At 43.8% G+C, this 21992-nt stretch overlaps 2 protein-coding genes and 1 long non-coding RNA gene across 4 annotated transcripts in view; 2 read left to right on the top strand and 1 right to left on the bottom strand.

The window, feature by feature from the left end:
* LOC101172418 (centriolin) overlaps positions 1-2962 on the top strand; it is a 42318-nt gene extending 39356 nt beyond the window's left edge. Inside the window, exons 8-14 of the mRNA XM_011479714.3 lie at positions 93-222; positions 290-357; positions 435-575; positions 640-703; positions 802-883; positions 952-1094; positions 2853-2962. Coding sequence (XP_011478016.1) covers positions 93-222; positions 290-357; positions 435-575; positions 640-703; positions 802-883; positions 952-1094; positions 2853-2927 — 703 coding nt within the window. The 3' untranslated portion in view covers positions 2928-2962. The remainder of the gene's footprint in view (positions 1-92; positions 223-289; positions 358-434; positions 576-639; positions 704-801; positions 884-951; positions 1095-2852) is intronic.
* tti2 (TELO2 interacting protein 2) lies at positions 2731-16436 on the bottom strand. Of its 2 annotated transcripts, none has more exons than XM_004072832.4 (10): positions 16305-16436; positions 11262-11739; positions 11018-11190; positions 8892-8949; positions 7494-7622; positions 6850-6942; positions 6572-6765; positions 6113-6256; positions 5865-6024; positions 2731-3214 (listed from the first exon to the last, which is right to left on the bottom strand). In XM_004072832.4, exons 2-10 carry the CDS (start codon positions 11736-11738, stop codon positions 3089-3091), a joined length of 1554 nt encoding a protein of 517 aa, XP_004072880.1. In that variant the 5' UTR covers position 11739; positions 16305-16436; the 3' UTR covers positions 2731-3088. The 2 variants fall into 2 exon arrangements, with proteins under 2 accessions (XP_004072880.1, XP_020561987.1); XM_020706328.2 differs by lacking the exon at positions 16305-16436 and adding an exon at positions 16008-16270.
* LOC105354822 lies at positions 12925-15997 on the top strand. Its single transcript, XR_909380.3, has 3 exons — positions 12925-13709; positions 13945-14381; positions 14469-15997. It is a non-coding gene; the product is annotated as an uncharacterized LOC105354822 (long non-coding RNA).
* Positions 16437-21992: the final 5556 nt, after the last annotated feature.

Genomic DNA, 21992 nt, shown 5'->3' with positions numbered 1-21992 from the left:
GTTGGCTCTCCTGCCCTTTCAGGTCGCTGTAGCTTCTGTCAGAGAACAGCGCACGTCACAGAAGTAGAGGCAGGAACAGTGTGTTTGTGCAGGAGTGTGATGCAGGTCTGCGATGAGGTGGAGTGTGTGGAGAAAACGCTGCTGAAGAGGCGAGCCGAGCTGCGAGAAGCCGACCGGCGGCTGCTGGAAGCTCAGCGCTGCGTGCACGCCACCAGAGACCAGGTACACAGACACGTGCACACGGGCTGACACGCAGACCGCTTCATTTACCCATCTGCACCGCCTCCAGGCTGCTGAGCTGCAGCACAGAGTTGAGGACAGCGCCACCTGTCTGCTGGAGGCTGCCGAGCACCTTAGGTACCCCACACAGTCTGACCTCAGGAGGCGATCATGTGACCTCATGCTGTGACCTCAGGGTGTGACCTGACCTGCAGGACGCTTCAGGACGAGGAGCAGCAGCTGACGGAGAGGAGGCAAAAGCAGCAGCGGGCTCTGGTGGAGTTGGAAGAGATGCTGAGGAGGAGAAATGAGGAGCTCCAACAGCTAAACAGGAAGACTGACGCAGCAGCAGACAGGTGAGGAGAACACCTGGATCCGAACAGGAAGCTCTGAGCAAGTTTCATGTCTGTCTGTGTGCAGACTCGCTGACGTGCTCTCAGACTGCCAGGAGGCTCAGAGGCGTCTGGACTCACTCACCTGTCAGGTAAGATCACAACCCCTGACCAGCAGATTTCTAATGTGAAGGAAGAACTCTGCTTCCACACACCTACTCGCTCAAAATCAGAAACCGGGTTCTTTCAGGAGAAGCAGCGAGAAGCTCAGAGCAGGGAGGAAGAGCGAAGACTGGCTGCGTTGAAGGCGGAGCTTAGCATGCAGCGAGCAGGTAACCCCACTATTGGCATGTTTGACCAGGTTTTGATCCGTTTCTAAAAATCTGTTTTTATAATTCAGAGCTGAAACGCGTTCTGCTGGAGCAGCAGGCACTGACAGATGTGAAACACAAACGTACCCAGAAAGAGGAGGAGCTCCAACAGGAAGTGGGAAACCAAAGAGAAGAAGCTTCGTCTCATCTCAAAGCTGCCAAACAGCATCAGGTCAGAAAAACTACAAATCCCATGAGTGATCCTCAGAAACCAGAGATAGAAGCAGACCTGAACATGTCGGTTACCAAATGCTGCGACCAGAAAATGAAAAGTAATGTTTTTCTTTAGAGCAAAAAGGATTTGTTATTTAGTTTAGATAAATATGGTCAAACTCACAGTACCTACACTTTATCAGCAATGTCTTACTTCTTTACAAGGATATTTAGGTCTGCAGAGATAAATGTCTATTGAAGGCCCACTCTGAAGAAAACAGTGTTTTTAACGTGTTCTTGTGGTGTTTTTCTCGTAATGGAGGACATTTATAAAGAAAATTAAGATTAAATTTGCATTTCTGAGTTTTTATTTATTAAAAATGATTTGAATCAGGAGCAGATGAAAAAAATGAAGTTTGAAAAAGATTCTATTTGTGATGTAGGACCTACAACGGCAGGCCAAAGTCTCCCGGCTCTGCTCCATTCTGATCATCCACCTGCAGACAAACGGATCCATGAACGTCTTTGTTTTCCTCGTCTGAGCTGGAATCTGGATCTAAACTGTACGGCTGGATAGATCTGATATTGCTGCCATTTTTGCTGCACCGCTAATGTTAGCTTGCGTCGTGACCCTGAATTTCCATTGGTCCGCCGGTGGTGCAACTCGGTTGCAGAGTTGGAGAGTCCGTCTAACGGCCATCCGTTATTTTACGTCGTCTCCCTCCCCTCTGGGTCCCGTAGGAGTGGTTTGTCCCGTCCTCTTGGGTCACCCAAAACTTGAGCAGTCAAGTTTTAACCCCACGTCCTCCTCTTCCTCACTCAGTCTTTGTAAAATGTTTTGTCATAAACATTGTTTGTTTTTGTTCTTCCAAAACTGTTGTCCTCCACGGGGAAAATGGACGCCACTGTTACCTGATGTATTTAACATGAGCACCTCGCCTTAAACACGAAAGAACCTTTTATTTTGAAAGTACAATGGGAGTGTTCATTTTGAAACTTGGACCCGTTCAGATTCCCGACTTTTTGACATGAAGTTGATGCGTTAGCGGACTGGAAGTAGAACGTAAAGCTTGTGTTTCGGTGCCGAGGGACGAACGTGGAACGCAGACATGACGGAGGCCACGAATTGATTAATGCGGCTCTATTTTTATGTGTCAACGAGACGCAGCGCAGACGGACTGCATGCGTACCGCCAACAGACCGCCGACGGCCGTGGAAATCAGCCTAGAGGGGCTGTAAGCTAGAGGGAGAGTGTCACAAACGGATGATGGGAAATTGGGTCAGGCTTACTCCTGTCCCGCCCACAACTCTAATGAACTCTTGCTGCTCTGCAGAAACTATGTCCTAGAAAAAGACGCAGGTTTTGGGATTTTGGCTGAAAATGGTATCATTGTAATTAAAAGACGGCTGGGAACAGATCAGAAGATGATTTGAGTGAGACTTAAAATACATGTGAATGCTAACAGCTAAAGTCAACTAAAGGAAAACAAAACTTTGCAATTTAATAAGTAATTTTTAATTCAATTTCCTGTTAAACTGCTCACATTTATTGGAAGAGACTAAAGGAAGAAAAAAGGTGGTAACGGTGATCCTCCAGTGGGTTTATGTTTCTAGAACAACTGAAGGTTGAAGAAAATCCTGTGACAGAAACATCTGAAGGGAAACATTTTAATATTTTTTATAAAAACTCACAGACGTGTTCTGCCAAACAGGCCAAACGTCAAATACTCTGATGTTCAGAAACTCCGCCCCCTTAGGAGCTGTCTGTGTTTTTCAGCGCTGCCGTCTGAAGAAGCAGCAGCAGAGCTCAGCGGTTCGGAACCACAGACCGGACCTGCTGACACTCCGGTGATGACCCCTCCCTGATTTCCTCTGCAGCAGTTCGTGGGTCAGAACATCTGCAGAGTCTTGATCCTCGTGGGACTAGAGGTAGACGAGCAAGATGTCCAAATGTCCACAACTATTTTAAAGCCACCTGTGCAGTCTGTGGCCCCGCCTCCAACGCCGTGCGTTTCAGGGGGCCAGGGTCCGCTCTTCAAGTTTCACACCGGTGTCCTGGCGGTCCTGCAGCATCACTGTTGCCAGGCAACAGAGGACGTCTGAGCTGCAGCAGCTGCTGTCGACCTGCTGGAGGAGAAGCTGAGACACAGCAGAGAGTCAGTGCGGCGTGCTGGCAGGACAGGAAGTGAAAAGACAGGATTCTCTCAAACGTCCCGCTAAACCACTTGGACTGGAGACCAAACAGACTCAGAGTTGTTTTTTGTCACATGTCCTCGCTTGCCGTTTCATGGGACATGGATGTAGCGTTTGTCCGTTTCATGTTTGGCTCTGACATCAGACGGTGAGGCAGGAAGTAGCTCTGCCTCAAAGCAGAGGCGCTCAAACGCTTTGATTCCTGCAGCTTCAGAATCACACATAGGCTGCTGACAGCTTAACTCCTCCCTTCTCCATTAGGAAGTTCCATTGCTCCCTCATACGGGCGCCGTCATCTCGAAACCCGTCAACGGTGATTGGTCATCGTATCTATGGCAACGACTGTCGCCATTGTGACAGGTAAAGGCATCGTCTATGGGCAGGGGTTGACATAGCCCAGAAATTTGCACTGGCCCACAGGGCCAGTAGTTTTTGAAAGTTACTGGCCCGACACCGCGCACAGCAAGACCCGCCGCTCCGCAGGTGCTTGCAACTTTAGGGGGGTCCGGGGGCATGCCCCCCCGGAAAATTTTAATATGGTGCAATTTGGTGCATTCTGGTGACATCTAGCATTTATTTCTACACTTTTCAATGACTAAAAATAGACCATATCAAACTTAAATCTGCTCTAGTCTGTTTCAGATGTTTTGAAGAGAGCACTGCAGTGTAGTAGGAAACACTAGTTAAGAAGTTTTCATGCTGCTTCTAATCACTGCTATTTCACATTTGTTCCTAATCAATAGTTAAGAAGTTTTATTGACTTTTTTGCCCTGACTGCCTTAAGGTTCTGCTTTTTGTTACTGTTGCAAAGTTACATTTACTTTTTAGTTACTTTAGTTACCTAATTAAATTAAATAATTGAAAAATTAAATACAATTAAATTACTGAGATCATTCAGCTAACTAGAAATACTTACTGCTTACAGTGTTGTAAAGAAAAACAAAATTAAGTAGTTTGACCTTATACTCCATTTGAGTCTGAGATTCAGGTATTTGGAGTTGCCTTTGATTCTTTGACATTCAGCTTAAAGCTTAGTGGATACAGTTTCATCTTCAATGCATTCATTAAATATCTTGCTGTCCATACTACTAATTCCACCCGTCACTCCATCTAACATATTCCTATCTATTCCTGCCATGTCTTCCACATCTCTGACATGCTTCAGTGTCTCTTCAGTGACGGTGTCGGATTTATGATCATCGTGGTGAAAAACCACCAGGGGGCGCGCTGATATGTGTGTCAGTTTAAATATATCTGCCTAAAATGTAATAATAACCCACTGGCTTGTTCCTTCGTTGTTGCTGTTTAACATTGTTTAGTATTGAATTGTTACATTCAATAAAGTTTGGAAAAAAAAATTGAGTGAGCGCGTGCCGCGTGGTGCTCGGCAGTGACAGCCGCGCGCGCAGGCGGGAGAGGAGGAGAAGTGATCAAAGGTTTCCCATAGAAACCCTTGAAGTCTGAACACAGGACTAGCAGAAAAAGTGAATTATAAAGACGAGGTAAATCTACACGTTTTCGCAAAATATACTTTATTGAAAAAGGTGAAAAATGCATTAATTGTTAGATATTTTAGTGGCCCGAGCGGACAAGTAAAAAATAAAGTCTTGTGGTCCGTACTGCTCGAAAAACAGGACCGGGCCAGCGGACAAATGGCTATGTCGAGCCCTGGACATGGGTGACATCACACCTGGATTCGTCTGTTGAATTACACCAATCAACAGCAGTTCTGCTCAGAGGGAATAACTTCCTGTTTTAGGTCGTAGTCGCATGCACCTGTGTGTGTGTGTGTGTGGGGGGGGGGGGGGGGGGGGTACCTGCCCAGGTGTTTTTGTAGGTTTTTGAGGCCTGTAGAGGGTCACAGAGAGGAGCGTCCCACAGTTCCCCTGAGGCGGCCGTACGACCCTCAAGGGACGTTGTGACAACGGAACGTACCATTGCTGTGTGTGTGGCAAGCGTGGGGATAACGTGTGACGGGGGATGCTGTCGTACGCCGTTCTCACGTCGCACTCTAGTCGTTAGTGAGGTGCGAGTACTGGCTGACCGCACGCACCGGGTGTGCACGTGATCCGCAAACGCACAGAGGATGTCTGCAGGACGTCTGCACATTTTTAACAGTCAGGCTGTGGCGAGGAGCAGGTGGATTGGGGTTGTCTGCTCCTCGCCGCAGCCTCACTGTTCAAGAAATCGATTAAATGAGTGTGTTTTTATTAAAAGAGAAATGGTTTTCCCTATAGATGTCCTTCAATGAATGTCAAACGATTCAACCCTAAACTGTTGTTTTAATCACATCCTCAAGTTTATTTATTTATTTATTGGTTCACCTGCAGATTTTCCCCCTCTGGTTTATTTTCTCAACGTACTTCAAAGGAAAATCCTGACTGATCTGGAACAAAGTGGTCAAAATGCCGATGACCAGATAATCGATCTAACTAATCTGGTTTGGTGTTCCCTTAAAGCAGATCAATAATGTTCCTGATCAATAGTTGATACTCGTGCAGTAAAGGCCGCGTGGATCAATGTGTCCAGATGTCCACTTTTATGTCACGTGACCTCATGATAAGGACCAACCCTCTGATGGGCTCAGGTGACTCACCTGCACGCGTCCGTGCGAGCAGGCGTCCAGCAGCCGGATGGAGGCGGCGGTCTGATCCATCAGTTCCTGTCGGACCGATTCTCCCAGCTGGCGGTCTGAGGAGACGTCCACCAGCAGGCGCAGCAGGCGGAGCAGCAAGGCGTCGGCGCGAGCCTCCATCCTGAGGAGACGCAGCTGAAATGTGGATGGAGTCCGGAACCAACCTGAAGTGTGTGCACGTGTGTGTGTGCGTGCACGTGTGTGTTCACCGTGGCCACGCCGCTTTGATCGTCTTCTGCAGCGCGTCCAGAACCTTCAGACGACTCGTCTCCTCGGGCGGATCGCTGATTTGTAGATATCCCAGGACCACCCGCTCCACCCGCTGCAGGTGTCTGCACACGGCCACGCCCATCCTGGACGCAAAACCGTGACGTTAGCGGGTTTTTTACCTGTTTAGCTGCTGACCTGCTGTTATTTTTGGGTCGTCCCAAAAATAACAGCAGGTCAAACGGACCCGACCTGAAACTTTTAGCAGGAAAAGCAGCAAATCCTTCTTCCCAACATAAAATTGTCATCAGACTGAATTTTTGCCTTTCTGGATTTTTTTCGTATCATTTTCATATTTTTTGGCTTTTTAAATTCTGGAATTTGAATTTTTTTTTTGTATTTTAAATGTTCAAAGTTTGCTTCATGAAAAACAGATCTGAGGATCCAGAACAGAAACCCACCTGTCGACGTAAAGAGGGAGAGCCGAGGCGTAGACGCGCCGCAGCGCCACCTTGTGCTCCGCCTCCATGTGAGTCAGAACTAAGCGCAGGACGTCGTCATGGCGACAGGGTTTCCTGCGAGAGGGGGGGAGATCAGGAGAGGAGGGGGACTTCTCCAGTACCAGCAGGAGGTCCAGGAGGCAGGAGAGGCTGAGCTGTGGGGGTGGGGGTGGGGGGGCTGTCAGCTGCAGACTATAGGTGTGTTTGAAGCCGTGCACGTGCGTGTGCACGTGTGTTACCTGGATCACAGCTGCCTGGTTGGTGTAGAGATGCTTGAACAGAGCCTGGTACACCACCTCTGCTTGGTTAAAGTGACGAAGATCTGCAGCTGCCTGAACACAAACGCACCTTCATCAGCAACATCTTCCTCATCTTCATCAGCAACATCTTCCTCATCTTCATCAGCAACATCTTCCTCATCTTCATCAGCAACATCTTCCTCATCTTCATCAGCAACATCTTCCTCATCTTCATCAGCAACATCTTCCTCATCTTCATCAGCAACATCTTCCTCATCTTCATCAGCAACATCTTCCTCATCTTCATCAGCAACATCTTCCTCATCTTCATCAGCAACATCTTCCTCATCTTCATCAGCAACATCTTCCTCATCTTCATCAGCAACATCTTCCTCATCTTCATCTATCACTTTAATCAAAGATCCTTGTTTGGCTCATCCGCCGTTTGCTTTTAGCCTCTTTAAAATCAGCAGTTTTGGTTCAGAAGACCTCGGTCAGTGGCCCACTGTGAGGACAGCAGCTCTCCACGACCTTTGCTGACCTTTGGATCAAAGCCATTTCTTATCTCGGCTGTTTTTCCGCGTTTTCACCGACAATCTTTCTGATATCATTCCCACATTTGGCTGAGTGATTGGTCGTCGTACTGTGTGGAGAACGATGTGGTGAAGACAGCGAACTCCCAGCATGCAGTTCTCTGGCCTGTAGTCATCATTTAGGAGGAGGGAGGGGGGCAGCAGGCGATGGAGGTGCGGAGACAGAGAGGGGCGGGTCACCTGAAAAAGCAAAGTTTATTTGATCAACTGTAGAACTTTAAGATGTGGGTTTCCTAATCCTGGTCCCTGAGGAACCCCGCCCTGCAGGTTTCTCATGTTGGCCGCTCAATCCCACCTGATGCAGATCATCGTCAGGTTCTGCCGCAGCCTGATCATGACAGGAGGTGTGTTTGAGGAGCGTAGGAGGGAAAAAAACAGGACGGTGTTCCCCAAAGACCAAACGCTGCTGCCTGGAGCTCCATTCAAACCGGACGCTGCCGCGGGTCAAAACAGCATCCGCCGCCTCTCTGTCAACGGGCGTCAGACTCACTGCTGGACGCCTGTCCAAGGAGCTACCGCCAAGGGTTCTACCAAAACTTCGGTAAACCCGTCCTCAAGTCTGGGGTCATGACATCATTCAGAGACTCTTCTGTACGGTGAGTCTCAGCGTCTACTGCAGGAGCGGCGTTCAAATGGCCAACTTCGTCTCTCTGTGACCCAGTTTGACGACCTGCTGTCCCGCATTAGTCCAAAAACATTTATTTATTGTCTCCATAATAATAAGAGAAATATCAAAGTTCAGGAGGAGAATGATCACGTTGGCTGTGGACTCCACCCTCTGATCACGTCACACACATCGATTGGTTGACACGACGCAAATTTTTTTCAAAGTTCAGATATTTCAACTCTGGACGTGCTGCGAGGCCTGAAGCGCTGCTGCCAGACGCACATTATGTGGTGCAGGACCTCTGATGGCGTCTGAACATCGACTTAACAGAAAACTGGACACTAATCGCGTTTACACTGGCAGCAACCGACAACGACCAGGACCAAAGTGGGGTTCAGTGTCTTGCCCAAGGGAACTTTGCCGGGTAAGGCGGGAACTGAAAGAGCAATTATCCAATCAGAGGTTGACCGTTCTACCCCTGTACCACACCTGACCACCATGATACCCAAATACATCTTGTTTTTAAGACAATGTAGCTTAGTGGCTGTCACCTTCAGGGTAAACTGATTCAGAGTAGGAAGGAGTTGTTTCTTTTTATCACCTTATGGACATTCAAAGCAGGCAGCAGTGGATGCAGTCTATTTTTTAGACAAACATAGCTGGATGTGAACAAACTTTCTTGTAACATCTGGGAGTGCCCTAACTAGCCAGAAGGCTGCTGAAAAAATGTGTGAGGCGGCGTGGTTGTAACACATGCATAGATCTGCATAGATCTGTGTGAATGTGTGTGTGTGTGTGTGTGTGTAGAACCATTGTTTTAGAACTGACAAGGGAAAACGGACCTGCAGGAGAGTCCAGGCGAACACAAGCTTCACCGCCTCACAGCGCTGCCACGAATCCCTGCAACACACACAAGAGGTAAATTAGGGTGTAATCAGACTGGGAAAACCATCTGGTCCAGATCAGGTCCCCTTAGTTTGATCCAGAACAGGTCCCCTTAGTTTGATCCAGACCAGGTCCCCTTAGTTTGGTCCAGAACAGGTCCCCTTAGTTTGATCCAGACCAGGTCCCCTTAGTTTGATCCAGACCAGGTCCCCTTAGTTTGGTCCAGACCAGGTCCCCTTAGTTTGGGCCAGAACAGGTCCCCTCAGTTTGATCCAGACCAGGTCCCCTTAGTTTGATCCAGAACAGGTCCCCTTAGTTTGATCCAGACCAGCTCCCCTTAGTTTGTTCCAGAACAGGTCCCCTTAGTTTGGTCCAGAACAGGTCCCCTTAGTTTGGTCCAGACCAGGTCCCCTCAGTTTGGTCCAGACCAGGTCCCCTCAGTTTGGTCCAGACCAGGTCCCCTTAGTTTGGTCCAGAACAGGTCCCCTTAGTTTGGTCCAGACCAGGTCCCCTTAGTTTGGTCCAGAACAGGTCCCCTTAGTTTGGTCCAGACCAGGTCCCCTTAGTTTGGTCCGGACTGCGTCCTAAACCGTGTGTTTGGTCTGTATTCAGACTGCCGTCAAATTGACTTTCCTGTTTCGGACTAAAGTTTGTAAACAAAACCACATGACTAAAGATCTCTTCACTCATTGGTCGGGAATTACAAGGGCGGGGCTAAGCAACTAGAGGCAGAAATTACAAAAGTCCTGCGTTTTGAGTTCCTTCAAACTTTATATTTCGCTCAGAGGTTTTGAACGCCTGTATCAGCTCTCGTACTCACTTTTTGGTACGGCGGAGGCGTGCTGCAAGGCGGGTACTGGCAAGAAGACGGCTAAGACGGTTCACTGATAAGTGTTTGTGACATGTAGATTGTCGGGAAAACAGTGAGAAGACGTGTCGTGTTATAAATTGTTTTGATGAGTCTAAATTCATCTGATCACATTTGAATGTGCTGCTGTCTCACCGTTGTTGTGTTTCGGCATTGGTTTAACAGAATTCTGCACAACGAGACACAGAAAAGCGTGTAAGAAGCGTTTTCAGGGGTGTTAAAATAAAGGTTCTAACAAATAAACAGTTTGATGACACGACAATCGTTGGATTGTCCGCGGTTCATCTGCTGCCACATTCTGACTGTGTTTCCATCATGTGACCACCGGCTACGGTGGCCGTTTTGGTCCAGTTGTTCCGCTCCGAGGACAGATTGTATTCAGGCGGAGAAAACTCTGAGCAAACCGAAGCTCAGTCTGTTTGTTTCCAAACTCTCAGTTTGTTGAGTGAACCAAATGTGTCCAGTCTGAATACACTTTTACAAAAATCTCACAAAAGACAAAAACATTAAGATGAGATTTAAGAAACATTCAAATCCTTAAGTATCGTTAGACGAAATAGGATCCTGTTTAAAACTTAAGATGACATACTATTTTGAATTCAAAATCCAAACAAATGTCCAAATATTAATGGAAACAAACGCATTTGACCCAACTTTTGCTTTTAGACTTCAGACCATTGTGCGTTTTAAATAAAGGTGTACCACAAGATTTATTGTTGGGCCCTTCTTTGTTCCATTCACATTTAATTGTTTAATCTCTCATAATTCTGTTAAAGCTCTGAAATTCGTTTATTGCAGATGACACTTTGATCTATTTCTCTGGCTTTGATGTTTGCTAAGCACTAAATTCATCAAAGTCTAATTTTTATATAAAAAGTAGACTTTTCAGCACAACTCAACTCTTTTCTGTTAATTCTTCTCTTCATGTAAAGCACTTTGGTTCCCTGGTGTTTGATGTTGCTGTAAAATGCTACATAAATAAAGTTCATTTCTTTCAACAGTAAAGTTCTACTCGATTCTGTTTATTTTAATGATTTCATTCTAAATCAAATGCATTTTTTGTTTTTTTGGAGCTAGTGATGAAAGTGTATTAGTAGAGATGTTTGTGAATCATTTCCCTGAATATTTAGACTAATATTATTCCAGCTGTGTCTGTCTGAGGAAACTTTACTCCTTTATCAGCTGTTAGTTACAGTTACTTCTCCAAAGTCTCACTTGCTCATCTGAGGCTGCAGGATGTCCAGAACTCCTCCCAGAATTCCTCTGTGGTCCTCCTCTTTGCCCCCCATTAAGAGGTGGGCGGAGTCTTTCCAGCCCCCCGCCTTTAGGAGCGCCACTTGTAGGCGCCGGGCCCCGTCCCTGGAGGAGGAGGAGGTCCATGCCTGTTCCTGAAAACCAAAGACAACTGGCGTGAGTGACGCGGCTTCAGAGCCTCCGGCTGGACGCTTCATCAGCTCACCTGGAAATGTGTGACGGCAAACACGCAGATGGGCGGAGCAAGAGTATGCAACAGCTGTGCTGCAGGTCCTTTGACTCCTCCCCCTTTCCCATAGTTTTCCAGTAATGCTGTGAGGGCGGAGCACACCGCCATGGCCTGGCTCGGCACGCTCTGATAGGCTGCAGCGCTCAGAGAGCTGCAGTCATCGCTGCAGAGGGGCAGAGCTGCGCAGCCAATCAGAGCCCTGATCAGGCGGGCAAACTCAGCTCGGTCTTCCTGAGTTGAGATCGGAGAAAAGAGCCAACCAGGATCTGCTGTTAGGAAAAGCTGCTCCAGCTGGCCAATCAGCATGCGAGATTCTGGTGCTTTATTAGCTGCAGCAACAAGCTTTTCCTGCAGACGGGCTAGAAGCTCTGTGATTGGAGGGACGTCAGAGGAGGGGAGGAGCTTCTCTGAGGAAGAAAGGTGAAGCTCCTGAAGAAGAGATGGAAGCTCCATCCTGAGGAGGAAGATGGAGAAACGTCCAAAAAAAAAAAAAAACACAATCAATGCTCTATTTATTTTTTTATTCATGGCAGTTATCATTTACTTTAAAATATGCTTAAAATGGAGATTGATTTGAAAATGACAAAAATAACATTTACCTGAAAACAGTCTATTACTTACAATTACTTTAAACAGAAGCTTCCTAAACTATTAGGAAAAAGTACACATTTCAAGAATAAAGTGCGTCTGAAAACAGAAGATTATCGGTAGATTTCTTATTATCGGAACGATAAACTCAAGTTACGCAAATATCAGCCAATATCTGTACTGGAACCGATTCATCGCCCGTCCCAAATTAAAATCCCAGGAGAAATGATTCTAAATCTCAAAGTGTTTGAACTGCTTTGAAGAAAGTAAAAGTTTGGAACGCTCAACAGAAAATAGTGAAAAGTTTTACTAATATTTTTTTTTATTCAACGAGAAACTGGAGGAATATGTGTTGTAGTTAGTTTGTGTTGCCAGGTGGGAACGGCCTTGGTTGTCTCTTACATGGGGGCAGAAATAATCCATGAATTGTTCTCACTGCTGCTTCACAGTCAGGGAGGTGTTTGATGTGTGCTGAGAATATTAATGATATGCGATATTCTCCATGGAAGGAGGCTGCCACAGCAAATCCTTCTTCATCCTCCTCACCATCCACCCTCATGTCCTGCTCCTCTCATCCATGAACCTCTTCTTTGACCTTCCTGTGGACGTCTTTTCCCGGTAGCTCCAACCTCAACATCTTTTCACCAACATCATCACCGGGGTAGTCTGTGGTGTTGGAACAATGCTTAACTGGTACTAAGAGTTCCAAAGTGAGCCAAGATAATACACCACACCATGACACCACCACCACCAGCCTGAACCGTTGAAACAAGGCAGGATGGATCCATGCTTTCATGTTGTTGAGGCCAAATTCTGACCCTACCATCTGAATGTGGCAGCAGAAATGGAGACTCATCAGACCAGACAATGTTTTTCCATCTTCCATGGTCCAGTTTTGGTGATTCTGTGTGAATTGTAGCCTCAGGTTCCTGTTCTTGGCTGACAGCAGTGGTACCCGGTGTGGTCTTCTGCTGCTGTAGTCCATCTGCCTCCAGGTTGGACGTGTTGTTCTTTCAGAGATGCTCTTCTGCAGACCTCGGTTGGAACCAGTGGTTCTTTGAGTTCCTGTTGTCTTTCTATCAGCTGGAACCAGTCTGACCTCTGACCTCTAGCATCAACAAGACATTTCTGACCACAAAACTGCTGCTCTCTGGATATTTTCTCTTTTTGGACCATTCTCTGTAAACCCTAGAGATGGTTGTGGGTGAAAATCCCAGTAGATCAGCAGTTTCTGAAATCCTCACCTGGCAGCAAATATTTATCTTCTTTTATTTATTTATTTTCAATCTATCAATTGATGACAGATTAGCTTAACTGGGTTAGATAAATATCTGTATTTTTGTTATAATGAATTCGATTTCTCGACGTTTCTCCAGACGCTCAAAGCGCTGGACATCCTCAGTACTCTCCTCCTCCATGATTTGGTCTGAATCTCTACTTCCATCCCTCTACATGTATGTTGTCAGGACCAAAAGCCTTTCCACTCGTCCTCCTCTCTTTCTCCTCCTCTACGTAACAGAGGAGCTTCAGATGTCGGTCATGAACGTTTTCCTCCGTCAGCAGTTAGTGATGGGACGAGCGACACTGGTGCATCAGCACTGTGCCGAGAGCTCAAGAGGGAAACCTCATATTGGTGCGTGTATTGCTTTAAGAAAGAATCACATGACCGATGCAGGAACTGTATCGTTTGGATGTGCCGCGCCAACGTGTGTTTATAAGGACACAAACTGTATCAACATGTCGTGGGTTTGTCGGATGGAGTTTTGCTTGATCATGGATCGTCCTAGGAAGTTTTCCCCGGTGTGGAATAATTTTGATCTCGTGACGCCAAACAAGGTAAATCTTTTTCTCCTTTATATACTGTTTTTTACGGTGGCGCATTGCACTCACTGATACATATGATAGTCAGTTAAAGAGCCTTACAGTTGCTTTATTCATGTTATCATTTAATTATGAGATCCTTATCCGTAATCATGAGATATGGTGTCTATTTTTTATAACAAGTGAATGCAATGTTCTGGTAAAAGGTTTGAATTGTTTTCAGATAAATTAACTTTTTATGTTATTGTAGGTGAAGTGTCGGCTCTGCTCCACAGAGCTATCTTATATCAATAAGAGCACTTCATCAATGCTGAGGCATTATAGAGCTCGGCATGGCAATGAAGAATTGGCAGATACTCGTGAGAATACCCCAGGTATGTTGAAATTCTCTCTAAAAATTGTGCTAAAAAATAAACATGCATGCAAACAGACAGGCTCCACGCCTGGTATCGAACCTCCAACCCTCTTGCTGTGAGGCGACAGTGCTAACCACTACACCACCATGTCATCTTATGACTATTTGATATAGTTTGTAAAAATTACAGTCCTTTTATTAAGCTTTTGACAAAATAGTTCCTATTGGCTTGCAGTGGATGAGGCAGTGGTCAATATGATCATCACAGACTGTCAGGATTCAGGGAGCTCCTGAAGCTTCTTGTACCCTCCTATGCTCTACCAAGCAGGAAGGTATGTTTAAGGATTTTTATTATATGTTTGTACTAACTATATAACTATATTTTATTGGTGTAACAGTATTTGTATGGTTATTTTCAGACCATCAAGGACTTGGTGAGCCAGAGATATGAGGAGGAAAAGGAGAAAACCAAAAAGGATCTCCAGAGTTCCGTTGCTGTTATTAACAGCTGATATGTGGACGTCTATGAATATGGAGGCATATCTAGCCGTTACTGGCCACTATGTGGACACAGAAAGCCATGAACTCCATTCATCAGTCTTGGCAGTGCAGCATTTTCCTCAGAAACACACTGCAGAAAACATTGTAACGGTTAAAAGGAGCCTCATGGAGGAGTGGGGCATAGCAGGAAAGGTCAGGTGTCTTGTCACTGATGCAGCAGCAAACACGGCTGCATGTGCTCGAATGCTGCAAATACGGCAAACCATTTGTATAGCCCATTCCCTGAATTTAATTGTGAGAAAATCATGTGATCAAATCCCAACAATGACTGAAATACACAACAAAACACGACACATTGGGACATACTTTCGATGGAGCGTGACTGCTAAAGAGAAGCTCACTCAAATACAGCAACAGCTGGGAACACCGGGCCATAAATGAATAAACGAGGTGCCAACACGATGGAACAGAACCTACCAAATGTTTGAGAGAATGACTGAGCAGAAGGAGGCAGTCTGGGTGTCACTGGCCTCATTAGAACCTGACATCACTCCACTGACTCCAGAAGGATGTCAGATCATTGAAGAGATGCTCAGGGTTCTTGCTCCTTTTGACCAAGCTACAAGAGGAAAAAAGGGTCTCTGGGTCAAAGGTCATTCCCATGATGAGAATGCTCCTCATTGAGCTTCAACGTCAGGCCACAACAGTGACAAAAACAGCTGCTCGGCTGGCTGAAAACCTGGAATCTCTCAGTGTGATGACTCTGGCAACTCTGTTAGATCCCAGATTTAAAAAGAATGGATTTGTTAGTCAGCAAAAGGCAAGTGAAGCGGTGAAGAGACTGCAGTCAGAATGTGCAGAAGAAATGAGGAGCCAAGAGAAGAAGAGCCTAGCTCTTCACATGGGTCAGAACCCAGTTCAGCTATGAAAATACATCTCTGTGGCACTTTGTGATATGATATATATCATGTGATAATAAACTAATGATTAACTATTTTTTAGGGCACAATCTCTGGAAAACTTTAGATACAGAGGTTACAGAGACCCAGAAGACGAGGAACGCAACAGCTGACTCTGTTATTGAAGTCCAACGCTGCCTGGCAGAAACACACACCCAGAAACCAAGATCCTTTGCAATATTGGAAATGCAACCAGGAAATATACCCACATCTTCATCAACTTGCACTTAAAACTCTCTGCTCACCATCATCGTCTGTACCATGCGGCTGGGGAGCTGGTGTGTTAGAGGAGAAATGGCCTTGGAGCAAAGACACCCCAAAAACTTTTGTTTCTCAATAACTAATCACTTTTTTGTCTTTTATTTCATCTGATTTAACAGTTAAGTTGACAAATGTGCACATAAGTTAAAAATTGTAACTCTGAATTTTTACTCTAATTTGCTATATTTTACATACCAACTCAGTTTTAGCATTTACACGAACAAGGAATTTCTTTACCTGCAATGACTGGATTACTACTGCAGGGGTCACTATTGGGTGACCAACAGAATCAATACAGTGCCGACACAATTTGTTTAGTGTGTCAATACACTCCTTAAGGTATCATCGTCCCATCACTAGTGGCTCTGTAAAACCACAGCTGGTGAACCGGAAGCTCCAAGAGACCGAGCGGCGGCAGACGGGAGTAGAGAGTCGGCCTGTGAAGTTTCAATCTTGTAAAATCGCGAAGATTTAAACCACAGAGTTCCCAGTTAAAGTGCGCGAACCGCCCAGAGAGCACGAGCGCGTGCGTACCTGAGAGCTCCTCATCGGCGGTCCTGTCCTTTCCAAAATCAGATTTGATTAGGAAAATCCGATAACGGGACAGCGCGTGCGCAGAAACTCGCGGGTCGAGTGTTACGAAAACCTGTCCGGGTGGATGCAAACACCACGCTAGAGGTTCCGCTGTGGAAGCCAGAACAGACGGAATTTTTTTTTATTTTTTTATTTTTTTTTTTTTTAAATAAACTTTATTGCACATTATGTCATTTTACAAAGATGTACTTTTAGGTATGCAATAAAAACACAACTGCAAATATCAAATACACAACTGTAACAAACAGAAGAACAAGAATAGAGAGAAATAAGCCAGGGGGTTAAACTCTACGAGAAAATACTGAAACTATCACATACAGACAATAATCTGATTGCTTTTTGCTTCTCTGAATTTCGAATACTGTTGATATACTGATTTAAATCAGAAAGGAATACAGTGAAACAAGGTTTTCTACCAGAAAATTTACATTTATGAACATGGAATTTAGCCAAAATTAGTAAAAGATTTATAAGAAAAGCAGAGTCCTTTTGCATATTGTTTGATATTAGACCCAACAAAACATCTTTCCAAGATAAGACAAAACAAAAATGAATTTTATCATTAATAAAATCACATATCTTCTGCCAAAATACCTTCACTTTGGGACAATGCCAAAAAAGATGGATAACTGTTTCAGGGGAATTACAACCAAAACTACAGACGGAATTTTTCATGTGGAGATATTGGAACTACTGCCAGACTATTGTCTCAAGTTATGAGACTTACAGATAAAATAATTATCGGGGGAGACTTTAACATTGCTTCAAACTTCAGATTACCCGTTAAAGGACAACAACCACAACACAATAATGTCATCAGAAACTTCTGTTTGTCAACAAACACACTTGATTACTGGATATTTAAAAAAAACACCTCAATAAACTATACATGGATTAGTGCTTCAAACAAGAACCAGCGATCCAGAATAGATTATTGGCTTATTTCTCAACCTTTATCTGCAGCTGTAGAAAAGTGTGAAATAGAAGTGTCTCCACTTACTGACCATTGTTTAATTAGCCTTTCCCTAAAACTATGCAAAAATACACACCCATCTCACAACACGTGGAAATTTAAAAAATAAACTTTTACTTAATGATATATTTACTAAGGAAATCAAATCTCTGTTTGAAAGTCAGGGGAATGGAAATGAAAGACAAATGGAAGTGGGAGTGGTTTCAATTTAAAAGCAAACATGTAGCAGGTGAAATTAGTAAAAATTTAGTAAAAAAATAGAAAAATAAATCAAAAGGAAATTGTCAGAAAGATTAATATTTTATCCTTCAGAAGAAGATCTTGCCGAGTTAATTCTGCTCTAAAAACAACTTGATACGATTTATACGGAAAAAGTAAACGGTGCATTTATAAGATCCAGAGCTAAGTGGAATGAAGGAGAAAAAAACACAACATACTTTTATTGATTAAAAAAATGTAGACAAACATGAAAATAGGCAAAAATGGAAGGTTAATTGAAGACCAAGAGCAAATAAAATCTGTTTTCTTTTTTATTTTACTCAACTTTATATAGCTCAAGTTTCTGTAAAGAAAATTGCGACATGATTTTTACCCAAATTAAAGAACATATCCAAAAGACAGAAGATGATGATAAAATTAGTAATAATGTTAGATTAATTCTGGACATGATGGATTATCAATCTATGCTAGAAACAGAAAGTCTAATTTCCTTTATTAACTATTACAAAGCCTTTGATTCTGTACAACATAACTTTTTATTTCAAACGCTGGAACATTTTGGATTTGGAAAAAATTTTTGCTCAATTATAAAAATGTTTTATACTGAAATTTACAGTTACATCATAGTTGACTCAGAATTAACACCCAGAATAAATGTAACGTGTGGAATAACCCAAGGATGTCCAATATCATCAAAAATTTTCATTCTATGTACTCAACTCTTAGCATACTTAATTCTGAACAACCCTAATTTTCAAGGGATTAAAGTTTTTGATTTTGAGTTCCGCCTTAGCCCGTTTGCAGATGACGCAGTAATTTTTCTAGAAGACAAAAACATGGTAACGAAAGGCCTGCAAGTTATTTCCATTTTCAGTGAAGATCACAAATCATTGAAGAAAACGGTTCAGAGCACTGTCTAGTGGGTCTAGATGACCCAACTCCCAACGTTAAAGTGCCTAGGATAGCACAAGGGATAGACCAGTGTTTTTCAAACAGCGTGCCGTGGGAGATTGCCCTCATTAACCTTTATCCACCTTTGTCATGGTAGGGGGAACACGTCAATGGAAGGGGGGGGTCATCTAAGATAGCACAAGGGATAAACCTCTGGCAGCTCTAGACTCCTTTTACGATAGATTTACTGTCTCTCCTCTGGACATGTTTTCCAGAACCTCTAACATGTGCTGTCCCTCTGATGTCCTCATTCCTGATCCATCCTGGTCCCTCCCAAAGAGAACCTCAGTTTAAAGTTTTCATTTGGCTTGGGAAATTGAGCAGGAAGTGTAAAAATGAGGCTAAAACTGTCAGGAAATTTAGAACAAATACTTCTGATGTTTGAGAACAAAGTGGAGAAAAGCTCATGTGAATATAAAGAAGACTTTCAGATTGATTTTTTCTTTCATTTACTGGTTTTGGACTCTCTGTTCTCTGAGCCGACATCACACAGGAGCCCTGGAACCACAGCTGTGGCTGCTGATGAGTCATCTCAGGAGAGTTCTGCAGGGTTCTGGACACCCATTTAGGAGCACAGTCACTCAAAAAGGCTTCAGTAAATCAGCCCTGCAGAATAAACCGCAATCTATGAGGCTTAATCAAAGTTATATCTTGAATCAAACCAAGAATCACAAAATAACTTAAGAATGTTGAAAATAAATACCAGAGAAAGCGGCCCTTTGGATTCACATCAGCCGTTGTTTGTGTGCGTGCTCGTTGAAAGCAGCGCCTGATACAAATAACTGCATTTGTGGTGATATTAGTTGAAGTTAATGCCGCAACACTCATTTAACTGATTTTTTTCCATGAACGAGCCGTAGAGATTCAAAGACCCCAGAGTTTCCTGCCTGTTTGTGCAGACACGACCACATCAGACACAAACACAAAGGGGTTAAACACCTTTGATGGCCTCGCAAACACAGATTAGCAGAGAGCGGGCTTGTTCATATTTCAAAGAAGGGGGAACTGTTTTGAAGCAGTTTAAAGCCGCTCTGATCTGCTGTCAGAGGCTGTAATTAAGACGCACACTCACACTAACCACTAAATGTGCAATAATCACTACAAGTGTCCCTGGTTGTGCCATCAGAGGCGGCGGCGTGCTGCAGAATACCAGCAGACCTGCAGACTCTCAGGACTACCTTCACGTGTTTTCAGAAATCACGCCTTCTGTTTGTTCCTATACAGATATTTTAAAAGAAACGCATCATTCAGCCATTTAACCCTTCTGCTATCCTAGGCACTTTAACATTGGGAGTTGGGTCATCTAGACCAGTGTTTTTCAACCAGTGTGCCGCGGCACACTAGTGTAGCGTGGGAGATGGTCAAGTGTGCCGTGGAAAATTGCCCTCATTAACTGATCTAAAAGCAATTACCATCTCCAGGAAATCAGCTCTGTGTTCATCCAAACAGGCCCTGATAAAACACTGAGAAGTTAAGAATATGAAAAATCATAAAATTATTTTTTCTTTGTGTTTATATGATTCTATTAAAGACATTTTGATAAGAATAACGGGATACCGCGATTTGGCTGCAGCTATAACTGTGTAAGGAAAAGTCCCGGCCCTTTAACTGTCTCCACCAATCATTCTTGAAGGCTTAGTCACATGTCATCAGTCTGACCAATCAGAAGTGGTTAAAGTATTCACTTCCTTGTTTCGATTTAGCGCAAACAAGTCTCTCTGTTCTAACAAAAATACCAGCTAAAGCTCATCTATAGCGGTGTAGCTTTCCACAGAATCTGGTATCAGACTGGAACAAGTGAACAAAACCATGAAGCTCAGAGACGCTGGTCTTTCTGCGGTCGGCGGATTACGGGCACTACATCTCCCATGATGCAGTAAAGTGTCTTAGCGCACAATGAGTCTCTCCTCTTAACGTCTTAAAACAACGAACACACATCAAATAGTTTTTGAATCTTTTGACTTAATTTTTAATACATCTTTTAGAAAAAACAGCTGCAGCTTCAGCGTTTTCTGCAACAATTATCACAAAAATGCATGTGAGATTGCAGAGCGGCTGTAGATCAATACAGACTGAGCTTTTTCTTTTTTTTTATTTATCTATTTTTTTGGATGCTGGTGTGCCGCGGGATTTTTGTCAAGGTTAAAGTGTGCCGTGGCTCAAAAAAGGTTGAAAAACACTGATCTAGACCCACTAGACAGTGCTCTGAACCTTTTTTCTTCAATGATTTGTGATCTTTACTGGTGTCCATGGATTACATGAAATCTTTCCACCTTTATCCACCTTTGTCATGGTAGGGGGAACACGTCACTGTAAGAGGGGGGGCATATAAGATACCGCAAGGGTTAAAGTAATGATGGTCATTCGTTTTTCTGTACTCACTTGTGTTTTTCTCGCTATAATCCAAATTCTAGCAGTCTATTCAGGAGGACTATCAGCTGTGTATCCACCTGACTTCTGCACAACACAACTATTGGTCTCAACCCCATTTATAAGGCCAGAAATCCCACTAATTAAACCTGACAGGGCACACCTGTGAAGTGAAAACCATTTCAGGTGACTACCTCCTGAAGCTCATCAAGAGAATGCCAAGAGTGTGCAAAGCAGTAATCAAAGCAAAAGGTGGCTACTTTTAAGAACCTACAATATGACATATTTTCAGTTGTTTCACATTTTTTTATTTATGTATATAATTCCACATGTGATAATTCATAGTTTTGATGCCTTCAGTGTGAATCTACAATGATCATAGTCATGAAAATAAAGAAAACTCTTTGAATGAGAAGGTGTGTCCAAACTTGGGGTCTGTACTGTGTGTGGAAAAAGTGAGAAAAGTTGTGTTCTTTACGTGACATTTTCACAGATGTAACACAAATGAATCATGTTAAAACCACGGAAGAAGTACCAATAAACCACGCAAAGAACACGTAAACCAATGTAGAACATGAACCATGAGTGATTACTGTGATGTTTATCTGTAATTCATTAGTGATTTGTGCGTCAATTACCTTCCCCCCCCCCCCACCATAATCACCCTCCTACCCCCCCCCCCCTCTCTCCTCTTCCCTCCTTTCCTTTTCCGTCCGGTCCAACACCAAAGATTTCCAAAAACGATCAGAATGAATAAAGTTTGGCCTTGATTCCAAAAGGGGTTTATTCAGACATAACTCTGGTTTGTCAGAAGATCAATAACCCCTCTTGTTAAAGTAAAATATGTCCAACACAAGAGGCCTTCAGCTCTCATCTGTCTGCCTAGCTGTTGGACAGGACAAGTTAAGAAAAAAAACAATTACGTAATTTGAACACATGTGCGTGTATGTGATATAAAAGTTATACATCGGTGGTTCATGCGTGAAAAATCCGTTAGACATACGTGGCTTGGTTGTAAAAATACACAAATTTGTGTGTGCATCTCACAAAAATCACACACAATTGCATAAGATTTACGTAATAATTGCGAATAAACTACATAAAATACGTGTAAA

This window comes from Oryzias latipes, chromosome 9 (assembly GCF_002234675.1).
Source record: "Oryzias latipes chromosome 9, ASM223467v1".
Taxonomy (NCBI): domain Eukaryota; kingdom Metazoa; phylum Chordata; class Actinopteri; order Beloniformes; family Adrianichthyidae; genus Oryzias; species Oryzias latipes.
This window is presented reverse-complemented; position numbering and strand designations above follow the sequence as displayed.